The 15,872-nt window shown below is 36.1% G+C and overlaps 1 protein-coding gene across 6 annotated transcripts in view; it reads right to left on the bottom strand.

The window, feature by feature from the left end:
* Positions 1-15,872, bottom strand: part of DOCK7 (dedicator of cytokinesis 7) — a 189,127-nt gene that overhangs the window by 119,359 nt on the left and 53,896 nt on the right. For all 6 annotated transcript variants that reach the window (XM_025288575.3, XM_006055930.4, XM_006055931.4 and 3 more), the window contains exons 12-14: positions 14,061-14,203; positions 10,091-10,184; positions 8,522-8,684 (exon numbers count right to left, since the gene is read on the bottom strand). In XM_025288575.3, the coding sequence (XP_025144360.2) occupies positions 8,522-8,684; positions 10,091-10,184; positions 14,061-14,203 (400 nt within the window). The remainder of the gene's footprint in view (positions 1-8,521; positions 8,685-10,090; positions 10,185-14,060; positions 14,204-15,872) is intronic.

Genomic DNA, 15,872 nt, shown 5'->3' with positions numbered 1-15,872 from the left:
TAAAGACTAATTTTTTTAAAAAAAGAAAAAAAGGATAGTGCCGAAGTTCTGTCATCATTGTCGCTCAGTCACCCAGTCATGTCCAGCTCTTTGCAACCCCATCGACTGCAGCATGCTAGGGTTTCCTGGCCTTCACCATCGCCCAGAGCTTGCTCAATGTCATGTCCATTGAGTCAGCGATACCATCCAACTATCTCATCCTCTGTCGTCCCCTTTTCCTCCTGCCTTCAATCTTTCCCATCATCGGGGTCTTTTCTAATGAGTGGGCTCTTCCCATTAGGTGGCATAAGGATTGAAGCTTCAGCATCAGCATTAGTCCTTCCAATGAATATTCAGATTTCCTATAGGATGGACTGGTTTGATCTCCTTGCTGTCCAAGGGACTCTTAAAAGAGAGTCTTCACCAACACCACAGTTCAAAATCATCAATTCTTCGGCATTCAGTCTTCTTTATGGTCCAACTCTCACATGCATACATAACTACTGGAAAAACCATAACTTTGACAGGACAGACCTTTGTTGACAAAGTAATGTCCCTGCTTTTAATATGCCATCTAGGTCGGTCATAGCTTTTCTTCAAAGGAGCAAGGGTCTTTCGATTTCATGGCTGCAATCACCATCTGCTGTGATTTTGGAGCCCAAGAAAATAGTCTTTCACTGTTTCCATTGTTTCCCCATCTGTTTGCTACAAAGTGATGAGACTGGCTGCCATGATCTTCATTTTTTGAATGTTGAGTTTTAATCCAGCTTTTTCACTCTCCTCTTTCACCTTCATCAAGAGGCTCTTCAGTTCCTCTTCACTTTCTGCCATAAGGGTGGTATCATCTGCATATCTGACGCTATTGATATTTTCTCCCAGCAATCTTGAGTCCAGCTTGTGCTTCATCCAGGCTGGCATTTTGCATGATGTACTCTGCATATAAGTTAAATAAGCAGGGTGACAATATACAGCCTTGACGTACTCCTTTCCCATTCTGAACAAGTCTACTGTTCCATGTCCGGTTCTAACTGTTGCTTCTTGACTTACATACAGGTTTCTCAGAAGCAGGTAAGGTGATCTGATATTCCCATCTCTTTAAAAATTTTCCAGAGTTGTTGTGTCCAAGTTATGTAGTGACTCACATTACTCAATAAGTATTCACCATTAGGTATTTTAAATTGTTCAATATATATTTTTAGTACATGACACATTCAAATATTTATGATTTATGTGGATCCTACACAAATATTTTGTTCCAAAACATACAAAGGAATAAAGGCAGGAAATAGTTTTCATTTTCAGAACCACATTCAAGCTGTCAAAATTGACCTTTGAAAGCAAGAGTGCCAAAATGGCCTTTTTTCCCCCCCAAAAGTAGGAAGCTTTCAAATGTAAAATAATGTTATTTAATATAACAATTTTTTCTCAGTTTTCCAATTTTTAAAAATTCTCACATAATGTGCTGCATTTTGTTTCTTTCAGGCATACTGAGTTTTTTCCTGCATATAAAGCTCCAATTGAGAGAGAATTCTGTTAGAGAAAGGATTTTTTTCTTTATGCTTCACAAAATTATGTCCTCGATCCTCACTAATTTGCCGAAAGGGTTCTAATTGCACCACTAACACAACTGTCGAATCCAGTGACCTCTGAGTCCACATTCCCTTTGATTTCTTTACTATTTACTAATAACAATATTCTCTTCTCAAACTTGACCTTCAGCTAGTTTGCTTCCACAGTACTACTACTCTCCATGTTTGCTTTTGTTTCTGGCTGAGCCAGCGCAGCATGCAGATTCTGCACTTCCTCTGCAGTAGAAATGCAGTCTTAACCACTGGACTGACAGGCAAGTCCCTGAGTCCATCTTTAATGCCCTATTTCTTCCTAGTATTTAGCACTGTGAACCCATGTAAAATATTCAAACATCTATTTGGACCTCAGAAATTCTATCTACTCTCATGGATTCATTTATTTTCCATGAATAAACTTCCCAAATCTACGTATCTCTCTCTCTCCAGTTCCCCTTCTTCCCCTTCTTCCACTGCCACCTGCCATTTCTCCTTTTGATATCCTATAGCCTCTTCAAACTCAACTTACAAATAACAAATCCATCAAAACCTTACTACCTCTGCTGGTCTTCCCTTTTATTTTTTCACATTCTCCTCATTTCTTTATATACCTTAAATGGCACTACCATACTTCCAGAGGATTCACAAGACTCCCAAAGGGTACCAAGAACCCCAGTTCTAAAGGAAGATCTATCATCATATGATAACCTAGTTTAAGAAAAATTAATTACATGGCTCTCAGGTCATAATATAAGTGGTACAGTCTTCCCGTGCTACTTAAAGTATATATAGGACCTTACCAAGCAGAAAGGTTTAGGGAGGCATTCTAGAAAAATGAAATGGTATTAGGAAAGTATACAGTGGGGTTTTGAAATAAATAATTTTGATTAGAGCCGAGGGTTTGTGTTGGGCAGTAAATGGTTAAACAAGTATTTTGGGGTCAGGTTTTAGAAACCCTGAACACCTGGAAGAGATCTGGATCTTGCTTTGTAGGCTTATGCGCCTCTAATTGGGGTACACATTCTTATGAGGGCACAGCTAAATGACAAATGCAAGCCCATGGGATTAACATGACACATCTCCCAGGAATACCACTTTTTTGTTTTAGGGAGGAAATAACTATTTTTATATGAAGTGGATTTATGAAGTAGAAAACATAATTCATGTGCAATTTTAAGGTACAATTCTTAGATTTAAGATAAAATCCTAATAAGATTCTAATATCTCTCTCTTTCTCCCTGGCCTTTCACTTCTCTTCATTCCTCAGCTATTTGTAAAGCCTCCTCAGACAACCTTTTTTTGTTGTCTTTGCATTCTTGCATTTCTTTTTCTTCAGGATGGTTTTGGTCACTGCCTCCTGTGACGCTTCTGAATTCAGTGCTGGAGACTGCAAGGAGATCAAACCAGTCAATCCTAAAGGAAATCAACACTTCATTGGAAGGACTGATGCTGAAGATGAAGCTCCAATACTTTGGCCACCTAATGCAAGGAGATAACTCATTTGGAAAAGACCCCGCTGCTGGGAAAGATTGAAGGCAAAAGGAGAAGAGGACAGCAGAAAATGAGGTGGTTAGACAGCATCACCAACTCAACAGACATGAATTTGAGCAAACTGTAGGAGATACTGAAGGACAGGGAAGCCTGGAGTGCTGCAGACCATGGAGTCACAAAGAATCAGAATGACTAAGCAACTGAACCACAACAAAGCAAAAATAATCTCACTTCTTTCACAAATATCCTAGTAAATGGAGGCTTTTCTCTGAAACCTTGCAGCATCACTATCTGGACCCCTTCAACTGGCACTTAGCAATTAAAGACAGAAAATTAAATCTGGCAAATTATAAAACTAAAATAGTGAAAAACAGCAGCAAAAATCCCAAGAGCACCAAAGATAGCTTATTTACTTGCTTTTAGTGAATTACTACAAAATGTCTATACCAAGAGATTACACTGAACTAGTATAAATTTTACTGAGAGCAAGTATATACATTTCTTGCATCAGGGTTACTTACTGTAGTATAATTTACACACTCTCAATGTAGTATCAGCATGTTTTCATGCTTGTACTTTTTCTTCCTAATAGCATAACTCACAGTAATCGATTAACTTATTCATTAATCAAAAATGCATTCATGAATCAGTATTTATTGTGTATCTAATTACTTCCTTATAAAGCCTGTTCCAAATATATTGTTACATATTCCACATTCTGTTAGAATAATCAAATGTCTTTTTTTTCCCATAAGAACCACAAGCACTGTACTTATGCATTTACTACTAAGTGATCATCCAACATAGTTCTGAAAATGGAAAAGAAAGTAACCAAATGCTGGCCTTTTATCAAAGTCCAAAGTGTTTTCATGGCAAATCAAACAGGGCAAAATTACTCAACTGGTGTGAAATGTGCAGTTCAAGGTCATGAAAATAAGATTAATAATCTCCCTAGTAAGCCTGGAAAATCCCATGGGCGGAGGAGCCTGGAAGGCTGCAGTCCATGGGGTCGCTAAGAGTCGGACACGACTGAGCGACTTCCCTTTCACTTTTCACTTTCATGCATTGGAGAAGGAAATGGCAACCCACTCCAGTGTTCTTGCCTGGAGAATCCCAGGGATGGGGGAGCCTGGTGGCTGCCGTCTATGGGGTCGCACAGAGTCGGACACGACTGAAGTGACTTAGCAGCAGCAGTAAGCCTTTACAAAATGAGGTTTCAATGACATTTTAGAAAATATAAAATCAAGGATTCCATCTCAAACATAAAAACTATTTTTCTAAACTCATATGTGTAATCCCAAGGACAATCATATGTCTAACAACATGATTATGTTTATTTGACAAAGCAATAACCTACAACCTAAAAGATTTAAGGCTCTGTTTATCTTTAAATAAGCAACTAAGCCTAACACTAATGACTAACTTTTATCGGGCATTTAATATGTGCCAGGTACTTTCCAACACCTTAATCCAGGGAGATACTGAAGGCTCTCAGTATAATGAGTAAACCAAGAACAAAAAATAGATGGGAAATAAGAACTCCATTGCAAAACAAATGCAAACAGAATTTCTAGGAAAATGGTGCCAACAGGCTCCAAGACAACAACTCTACAGTAAGCCAAGTGAGCATTGAAAACTTCCCCTGCCATACTAACATATAATTTAGTTGCAAAGAGACTAAGGAAGGTACAAAAGAGGAAATAATCTGATGGGTTTTACTGTATTGCAAGAAGCTTTACAGAGATGACAAGTATTTTTTTTTCAAGGTTTATGCAAGTATATGTATTTTTTTAAGGAAGAGGATATCAGAGTTAAATCTTCACCTTCTATAGCAATCAGTAGGTATTTTAAATTGAAAGAGAATCAAGAAATACTGGCATGAACATGTTATTTAAAAACAAAGAGTAAAACAACAAAAGAAGGAGCAAAAATGGACAGACCATAAAGTCACTATTGACAATAGTGACTGACAATAAAGATTAGACATCAAGGTAGGGAAAGGATGGTTAGAACAAGATGAAGGACCTCTGTTTTTAACTTAAAGCCTTATGGCACAAAGTGAACTCTAAGTACACTCATATCATTTGTTTAAAATCTAGATATGTAAATAAATTTTAAAAGATAAATAGAAAAATGAAAGAAAAGATCCTTCAAAGTCCCCAATTTTCATTTCCCCTGTCTCTGAAATAATCCAAGTAGAAGAAAGATAGATACACACAAGTTAGGAATGTTCTGCATGAGAGTCCTATACTAGATAAGAGATAGGGTTGATAACATCTAAGTTGTTCAATACCAACCATGGCTCACTTCTTTATTCCATGTTCTTTTAAGTAGTCATATATATATATACACATATATCTATATATATATAATAAAATATATATAAAATTCATAGGCTGGATGAAGCACAAGCTGGAATCACGATTGCCAGGAGAAATATCAATAACCTCAGCTATGCAGATGATACCACCATTATGGCACACAGTGAAGAACTATTAAAGAGCCTCTTGATGAAAGTGAAAGAGGAGAGTGAAAAAGTTGACTTAAAACTCAACATTCAGAAATCTAAGATCATGGCATCTGGTCCCATCACTTCATGGCAAATAGATGGAGAAACAATGGAAACAGTGACAGACTTTATTTTTAGGGGCTCCAAAATCACTGCAGATGGTGACTGCAGCCATGAAATTAAAAGACGCTTGCTCCTTGGAAGAAAAGTTATGACCAACCTAGATAGCATATTTAAAAGCAGAGACATTACTTTGCCAACAAAGGTCTGTTTAGTCAAAGCTATGGTTTTTCCAGTAGTCATGTATGGATGTGAGGGTTGGACTATAAAGAAGGCTAAGTGCCAAAGAATTGATACTTTTGAACTACGGTGTTGGAGAAGGCTCTAGAGAGTCCCTTGGACTGCAAGGAGTTCCAACCAGTCCATCCTAAAGAAGATCAGTCCTGAATATTCACTGGAAGGACTGATGCTGAAGCTGAAAATCCAATACTTTGGCCACCTGATGCAAATAACTGACTCATTGGAAAAGACCCTGATGCTGGGAAAGACTGAAGGCAGGAGGAGAAGGGAACGACAGAGGATGAGATGGTTGGATGGCATCACTGACTCAACGGACATGAGTTTGAGTAAACTCCAGGATTTGGCAATGGACAGGGAGACCTGGTGTGCTGCAGTCCATGGGGTCACAAAGAGTCAGACACGACTGAGCAACTGAACTGAACTGAACTGAAAACTTACAGGAGAATATTTGTATCACCTGTTTCTTTTTTTTTTTTTAACGTGTTTTTTTTTTTTTTTCTTTTACACATGTTTCTTTTAAAAGCAGTATATATTTCATTTATCTTATATTCCAGGAGTTCTACTCGCATTAAATGCCAATCACATGCAATAGTTTGTGCTCTATACCCTCACAAAAGAAGACAGGTATTATCATCCCCACATTTGATAATAAAACTGAGTGCCAATAAACTAAGTCATTTGTTCTAAGCTACTAAACAGTAAACAGTGGAGTCAGATATCGTACCCATACCTGTGCGACTCTAAATCCCATTCATAACACTATATAGTGTCATGTTTCTTAACACATTTAATAAGTATTACTGTGTACTCTCCACGTGCTAGCACACTATTCTATATGCTGGAGATAAAGTGGTAAACAAAATAGACAAACCCTTGCCCTTTACAGTAATTACATTCATATAACAACTCAATACATATTGTAATGCCAGATAATGATAAAGATAAGGAAGGGTAAAAGCTGGAGGAGAGAAGCAATGGATCTTTTAGGTAGGGTGATGAGAATGACCTTTAAGTAGACAGATATATGACTGAATAAGGAATCAAGTCATGTGACGATCTGGAGAAAAACACAACAGGCAAAGAGAAGAAAAAAATAAAAAAATCTTGGGCAGAATTTTGTTTATTCAAGGATGAATAAAAAGGCCATTGAGGATAAAATGAGCAAGGTAGAGATTAGTAGGATATGAAGTTAGAGAAAGGCAAGAGCTAGATCATATAGTCTTATAGTCTTCATTATTTTTCTGCTTAAAATAGAAGACATTGGAGGACTTTAATAAGACACAGGACCAAATGATCTGATTTATATCTTTTAAAAATCTCTCTGACTACAATGTTGAGAACTGACTGAAGCATGGGTAGAAGTAAGAAGATCAAATTTAAAAATGTACACAAAACTCTAGATCAGCAGCCATCCAGTATTCTAGTATCTAGTTCTATTGATTATAAACCATTTGAAATGCAGTGCATCTGAATTGAAACGTGCTTTTAGTGTAAAATACACACCAGATTTTGAAGATAAAGGAGTGGAAAAAAGCAAAAGAATTTTTGACATTTACTATATGGTATAATGATACTATCTTAGATATACTGGATTAAATAACCTATGATTACAATTAATTTCACTTGTTTATTAATGTAGAAACTATAAAACTGAAAATTACAAATGTGGCTCCCATTATATTTCTGTTTGACAGTGCTGATCTGGATGGTGACAAGTAGAATTTCAAAGACGGAGGAGGTAAGGAGCATTAGATTTGGGATTCATTTTGAAGCAGAGCCTACAAAACTTCTTGGAGGAGTAAATGTGAGGAATACAAAAAAAGAGAAATCATTTTGATTCCAAACACTTTGTCTCAGCAATTGGGTAAATGGTGATGAAATATACTAAAGTGAGGAATTTGAGGCAGAAACTTGTGTCGGAGGTGCCCTGCTGGATATCCCAACAGACATGTCAAGTCCTAGTCTCAGCATTCACAAACAAAGGGAGCCTCATTCATACAGAGAACATGTAAATGGTACCCCTGGAGTTATGCAGCGTTCAGTCTAAAATCCTATCCAACAATCTTATGTCGAGTATTCTGAGTAATACAGAAAGTGAAAGTGAAAGTGAAGTTATTCAGTTGTGTCTGACTCTTTGCAACCCCATGGACTGTAGCCTACCAGGCTTCTCAGTCCATGGAATTTTCCAGGTAAGAGTACTGGAGTGGATTTCCTTCTCCAGCGGATCTTATAGAATTACACCAAATACTGTTGATTAATTATTAGAACATAGTACAGGTACATACACTTAATTCATGTGTAATGTTAGATTCTGCTAATAAGAACATCTGAGGAAATACAGTAACTACAAGTTCAAATGTTTTAACCTAACAACCCACAATTCACATGATAGCTCCAACAGAGTTACGTATGAACTCTCTATCCCTCAGTTTACTCACTTCTAAAATGAAGGTAATACCTACCTCAAGTTATAAGGATTAAATAAGATATAGTATGTAAGGTAATTAACATACCTATTACACAGTAAGAGCTAAATGCATTACAGCTATTAGCAAAATCATGAAGAAATGAAATAAGTAGCAAAGCTACAAAGGATTTTGCAGGACTTTCATTCTATATTAATATTAGAATATACAGTACCTTACTTCAGGAATTCTCCAAAATTAAAATGCGTTACCTGTAAGTAGTGTTTGGAACATAGACATCCCTTGCAGGAAACTCCAAAATTTCTCTAGTAGGTCTAACTCTACTGTCATGGTAAGGCTTCACTTGAAGCAGCTCTGGGGTCAGGCAGTAATGGGGATTTTCAGGTGCAGGAGAAATGTCTATCTTCAGCTGAGCTGCATACAAAAAATACATTATAAAAACAATGTAAACATGTCATACAGAGTGAAGTAATTTGGAAGAAGAAAAACAAGTATCCTGTATTAATGCATGTGTATGGAATCTAGAAAGATGGTAATAGATAAGCCTGTTTGCAGGGCAGGAACAGACATGCAGTCATAGAGAACAGACATGTGACGTGGAAGAGGCAGTAAGGAAGGAGAGGGTGAAACGAACTGAGAGAACTGAACTGACATATACTCCCATGTGTAAACACACAGTGGGAACCTGCTACGTAACACAGAGAACTCAGCCCGGTGCTCTGTGATGGTGGCGGTCAGGGGGAAGGAGGCTCAAAAGGGCAGGGACAGATATACACACAGCTGATTCACACTGTTGCACAGGAGAAGCTAATACAACACTGTAAAGCAATTATACTCCAACAAAAAAATTTAAATAAAATAAAAAATATAATAAATAACAACCTCACACAAGTATTTTTGGAAGGACTTAAATCCTATTTCTTCAAGAAGCCTGGAAAGAAATCAAAATTGCTATCACCTCAGACCTCTAAATTATTTCATCATATCAAATCTCAAACTACTAATGCAGACATAAAAAGATAAAATAATAAATGCTTACTGAATGAATGAATGGAAAGGAAGAGGCAAAGGAGAAGGAAAAAAACACAGGAATCTTACAGGGAAACAAGCCAACATTTCAAAGATTAAATGATTTAGCTTAGACTTTTGTGCTCATGCTCAGTCATGTCCAACTCTTAAAAGACACCCTAGGGACTATAGCCCTCCAGCTCTGTCCATGGGATTCTCCAAGCAAGAATACTGGAGTGGGTTGCCATGCCCGCCTCCAGGGGGTCTTCCCAACCCAGGGATCAAACCCGCATCTCCTGTGTCTCCTGCATTACCACTGGGCCACAGGAGAAATGCCAGTTTAAACGAAACTTGGTTGCTGTTCACTCGCTCAGTCATGTCTGACTCTTTGCAACCCCATGGACCACAGAACGCCAGGCTTCCCTGTCCTTCACCATCTCCCGGAGTTTGCTCAAACTTGGTAGACTTCAAAATAGTTTTACTCTGGAATAGTTTGCTCTGATCACAATAGAAACCTATTTCTGAGTATCTATCATTACATGTTATTTTTCTTCCCTCTAGAAAATAATTTTAAGCCACAATATTATTCATTATTCTCCTTTCAGTACTCAAATTATCAAAGGTACTGAATCCTGCATCCAAACTGTTAGACTACATGAGAGTAGAACAGTAGAAGGAAGGAGACTGACAGGTATTAAGCACAGAAAGACATACAGGTCAGATATGAGAAAAATGAACACATTATTACAAAAAATACAATTTTTAATGATGATAATAGCTGTCATCATGTCTACACAAAAATGTTTAAATACCCGTAATAGGTCTTAGTCGCCGTAAAACAGAAGATGGCCTTCTCATATCAGCAAGGAACTTGTACAGATCTTCATCACTTAAGCGATCTCCTTCCTAATATTAAAAATAGAAGAAAAAGTATTTGATCAAAAAAATATAGTACACTGAAAATAAATTTCTATTGCCTGTTAATTAATCCTGCCCCTATTCCTTCAACTTAGTCTGAATGAAAAGTTAAATTAACACAATTATGATTAAAAATAAATATGCTAAATTATTTTCTTCTTTCTATGCTTTTAAATTATATTAAGCTACAATATTGCTATCTATGTTTTAGCTTTATAGATTTATTTACAGCTCATTATCTATGTTTATAAGGTACTACAGGGCATTCTAAAATATAGAAAAATCAATGCAAGTTAGAAGCAGATGAAGAAATGAATGTAGACAGAAAAGACATATATATGTATACATATACACATATATATCTAAATGACAGTCTTTAAATTTGTTCCACTTGCATTTTCATTTGTCTTTGCAACTTTATATTGCCAAAATATAAAAGCAAAATACAGAGCATTGGCTAAATTTGAAAATGAAAAGAAAAAAAGAACAACAAAAAAATACCCTTAAAAAAACCATAACTATCCTGTTAATACGACTAAAAAGAAAACTCCAAAGGGACCTCAATCAATGGGGAGACACACACAAAAAACAAGACCAGGTCTAATTAACAAAGAATTTCCAATTTATTGTAATTTTTTTCTTACAGTTAAAATAGGCAGTGATTGACTTTTTTCTTTTATTTAACAGTCTTTAGATTTTATTAATCCAAACCTTCTGCATTTGACATCTTATTTTTTTTTAATCCATAGTTCATACAGTATCTTTTTATCTTATTTGGTAATAAATATATTTAAGGCTCCTTTATTACTGTGAGTTCACCTTGAGCCAGATCCCAGTAGTTCACTATTGTATTCTAAGCAGGATACAGAATGGATCTTCTTTTATCCCATTATTTTAAATAGTGATTTTTACCTTTCAAGCAGTTAGAGATTTTTGTTAATACTTGTATAAATGGTTTTTAGCTTTACTGAGTTATAGTTAGAGAATATGACTTCATGAAGATTTTTTCAGTGACCGAATATATGACTAAACTATTGTAAATGTTCTATCAGTCACTGAAACAGTATATTCTCTCCTTTTGAGTATAGAAATTAATACAGAGCTTTAAATTTAAATGGCCCTTATTTAGAATACATTCAGATTATCTCAAGACTCAGTTATTTCTGTCTACTTAACTTGTTAAACCAATTATATTAATGGCTTCCATTCTTTTTACTCCCTGTTTCCATGCCTTTTGCTGCATGGGACATAATTCCCTTCTCTAGGGTTGGCCATGTGACTTGTTCTAACCAGTAAACAAACATTTTATAGAGACTTGAAAAATGCTTGCTAAAGTAAGCTTGCTTCCTCTCTGGAACTTGTCACTGCCATAAGAACACGACCCAGCTGGCCTGCTAGATGTTATGAGTGCGCAACATGTAAAAAGTCTGAATCATCTCAGTTTTCGCAGCAGAAGTCAGTCTAGATCAACTGACTCTTATCAATCTCCAAACACATGGATAAGCCTAGCTGACACTCATTCCTCCACACTGCAGGTTCACTGCTATGTGCTCCTGAAGCAACATATAACTTCTATACCTGTCAACAATAGAACAAATATCCTTATAATGTATGGATTTAATTTTTATTTTTAAATCTTTATGCATTTCTAATCATGTTGGCCTGACACATTTCAAATCTGTACATAAACACTCCTGATAACTATATCAAATCATGGACAGTAATCACTCATCAATTAAAAAAACAAAATGAGAAAAAAAGTTGCCTTCTGTATCTTATTTAGGAGAAACTTATACCTTGAATTCTACTTTATTAAACTTGTCATGTCTGCTTTTTTACTTAATTTGCACTTGCCTGATACACAATATTCAAGCTATTTATAAAAATGCTTATAAAAGTCATACATGTTAAAAATTATAGAACTGCACAAAAAGTTAAGTGTAAGTGCTTTCCATTTCTCCATATATCCAGAAATCATTTTATAAGTTTTTATAATTACTTTGTTCCAGTTTCCAGTTACTAGTCCTCAATAGGGCTGTGTAGATGATGAATGCTCAAAAAATATGTATTGGATAAGTAGGTAGGTGGGTGGATTGATGCTCAGTACATGGTGAATGCTCAAAAAGCATCTGTTGAAACAAGTGGGTGGGTGATTGGATGACTTGCTGATTTGAGATTACAACAGTAGTTCAATAATAAAGTAGGCTGAATTAAACCAAAAAGGAACTGAGGAAATAGTGGCAGAAGTGGAACACCAATTGAAGAAGGAAAAAGAGAAATGTACATCTACTGCCCTCTTTCCACAGCTAAGTTTGGCCTATTACCTCATCCAAGTAACACTATGGCATTTTCTAGACTCTTTCTTGCACTATTACCACAATAAGAAGACCCTTACCACTTCAGACACTTCTCACCGGCTTTGTTTTCCATTTGAGTGTCTCAGAACAGCTGCCTGTGAAGGCTACTGATACATAACTGTGAGAAGGGCCTCAAGTAGGTGCTGCTGCTGCTGCTGCTAAGTCGCTTCAGTCATGTCTGACTCTGTGCGACCCCATAGATGTCAGCCCACCAGGCTCCCCCGTCTCTGGGCTTCTCCAGGCAAGAACACTGGAGTGGGTTGCCATTTCCTTCTCCAATGCATGAAAGTGAAAAGTGAAAGTGAAGTCGCTCATTCGTGTCCGACTCTTAGCGACCCCATGGACTGCAGCCTTCCAGGCTCCTCCATCCATGGGATTTTCCAGGCAAGAGTACTGGAGTGGGGTGCCACTGTCTTCTCCATCAAGTAGGTGACTACCTGTCAAATCACAATCACAGATTGTGCTGCCCTAAACACCTTGCCCTCTCAAGTTACAAGGTGTCACTAAGCTAGGATTTTCTTTTCCTATTTAGAGTGACACCTCAGAAGGAGAAATTTTGAGACAATACTTAGCCTTTTCCTTTAATCTGCTCCAAAATATATGCAGGGTACCCTTCGACAGTTCATCATCACACAAATACAAATTTTTCTCCCATTCTTATTATAGTTCTGGTTGTTTGGTTACTTTAGACAGACTTCTAAAATCTTCTGATCTTAATTCAGAGTATAAAATTCATTTTACATCAAAATCCAGTAGCACATACATCACGTAAGGACATACAGACAGGTATGCACACACGCAAAACTTAGAGGGAAAAAAGCCTACTGAAGCAATACTTAACTTCATGAAGTGCAATGCACTATTAATTTTTTATTCAACTTGTTACTTTTATTTTTTTAAGTTGAGTGTTATTTACTAAATTTATATTACCATTAATGGATAATGACCAGCATTTGAAAACTACTGATCTGACTCACAAGTTGAAGTACAGAAAATATACTTGCAAAGAACAAAATATCTTTGATCGAGAACTGTTTAGACTTATAAACTCACCTATAAAAATAATTTTAGCACAAAAATAAACTACTAGAGCCTGAAACTTCTATTCCATATACCATGGATGTGGGATTTCAGGTTAAAAAAACTTGGGTGGTGAGGACAGACATAACCCCACTAAGTTTAATTGACCAAGAAAATTCATAAACCATCAATGCTTAAGAAAAGTTAAAATATTAAAATTAAGAAATAGGATACAGATATAGATGACTGATTCTTAAGCATTACTAGTCAACATCAACATTTAAATTAATATGATAAAACAACACATATAATATTAATTATTTTTTATTATACTTTTTATTTTTAATCTTAATGCTTTTTTAACTTCTTGAAAGCACAATCAATTATTACATGTACATGTACTACATGGACAATTATGATTTTTCTGGAGTCAAGAAAAATGTATGTACAAGTAGCCCACTAGAATTCCTCCATGACAGAACAATACCTGCTTAAAAAAATTTGTTACTGTGAGAGTAGCAGGTCGAAAGCTGGTCAAGTTACAAGCATCATCTCCACTCGTTGTCCTTTCAAGTGATCTTCTCCCAACAATACTAGAATTCCTCCTCTCGGACCAAGACCCCTTTCGTTCTACCAAGGGAAAAAAGCAAGATATTCATTTCCATGATATTTAAAATGTATCAGCTTTACAAACACAGGAAAATATCCACTAAAGGTGAAAACTGTCCCTTCAGCATACTGATTACAGTAGAAGAATTTAACTTCTGGAGAGATCTGTAAGGAAACATTTCACCTAAATCTTTGGGTTCTCTCTTAAAACTTCTCCAGTGTAAAATAAATCACTACCACGTAAAGATTATGCAAATAACCAAAGATGAGCTATGAAAAGCACATAGAGAGGCACTATATATTTACTAGAATATATTCACATAATGTAAATTTTAGTCACCTTATAATGGTCCCGCAGTCTTAGCACTTGAGTTTGAAACAGAATTTAAGATAAATTGCATTCAAAGTCTTAGTAAGATAAACTTACTATTCAAAACCAATAGAGCAACTATGTTGAAGATCAACAAGGAAATAGAAAACAAACAAAGCTATACACAAACTAGATCTAAAAGTCATCTACAGTCTACACTACACTAAACAAAAGCATAATATAGATTCTTCTCAAGCACACACAGGAAATTCTCCAAGACAAGACTATACACTAAGCTACAGAACAAAACAATAAATTCCAAGTGACTGAAATCATCTAAGATATGTTTTCCAAGAGTAACAGAAATTAACCTATAAATCAATCACAAAAGAAAATTTGGGAAATTCATAAGCATGTGGAAATTAAACAGTGCACTTCTGAATAACTGATTAATCAAAGACAAAATAACAAGGGAAATTAAAAAAACACTTAAGATACAGGAAAATGAAAATATAAAATCCCCAAACATTTAATATATCACTAAGGAAGCTCTCATATGGAAATTTATAGTTGCAAATGTTTATATTAAAAAAGAAAGGTCTCTAATCAGTAACTTAATTTACATCTTGCTACTGCTAAGTCACTTCAGTCGTGTCCGACTCTGTGCGACCCCATAGACGGCAGCCCACCAGGCTCCCCCATCCCTGGGATTCTCCAGGCAAGAACACTGGAGTGGGTTGCCATTTCCTTCTCCAATGCAGGAAAGTGAAAAGTGAAAGTGAAGTCGCTCAGTCGTGTCCGACTGTTAGCGACCCCATGGACTGTAGCCTACCAGGCTCTTCCGCCCATGGGATTTTCCAGGCAAGAGTACTGGAGTGGGGTGCCATTGCCTTCTCCAATTTACATCTTAGGAAACCAGAAAAAGAAGAGAAAGCTAAATCCAAAGCAAACATTAGAAAGGGTATCAAAAAAGACAACAGTTGAATGGGAATAAATGAAATATAAACTAGGAAAACAACAGGTAAAAAAAAATCATTGAAACCAAACATGGACTCTTCAAAAAGATAACATTTTTAAAACTTTAACTAAAGTGATGAAGAACAAATACATAAAAAGGACTCAAATTACTTAAATCAGGAATGAAAGAGGGAACAGCACTACAAATCTTAGAAAAAGGATTATATTGAAAAACTACAAATACCTATAGGTCAACAGATTAGACAACAATAAGATAATTTGAATGAAATGAGTATTTTTCTAGAAAGATATACATTACTGAAACTGACTCAAGAAGGGAGAGAAAACATGAATAGATCTAAAATAATAGATCTAATTAGTAAAGAAAATACTTACCACAAAGAAATGACCAAGCCAAAATGG

The sequence above is a fragment of the Bubalus bubalis genome, chromosome 6 (assembly GCF_019923935.1).
Source record: "Bubalus bubalis isolate 160015118507 breed Murrah chromosome 6, NDDB_SH_1, whole genome shotgun sequence".
NCBI lineage: Eukaryota > Metazoa > Chordata > Mammalia > Artiodactyla > Bovidae > Bubalus > Bubalus bubalis.
This window is presented reverse-complemented; position numbering and strand designations above follow the sequence as displayed.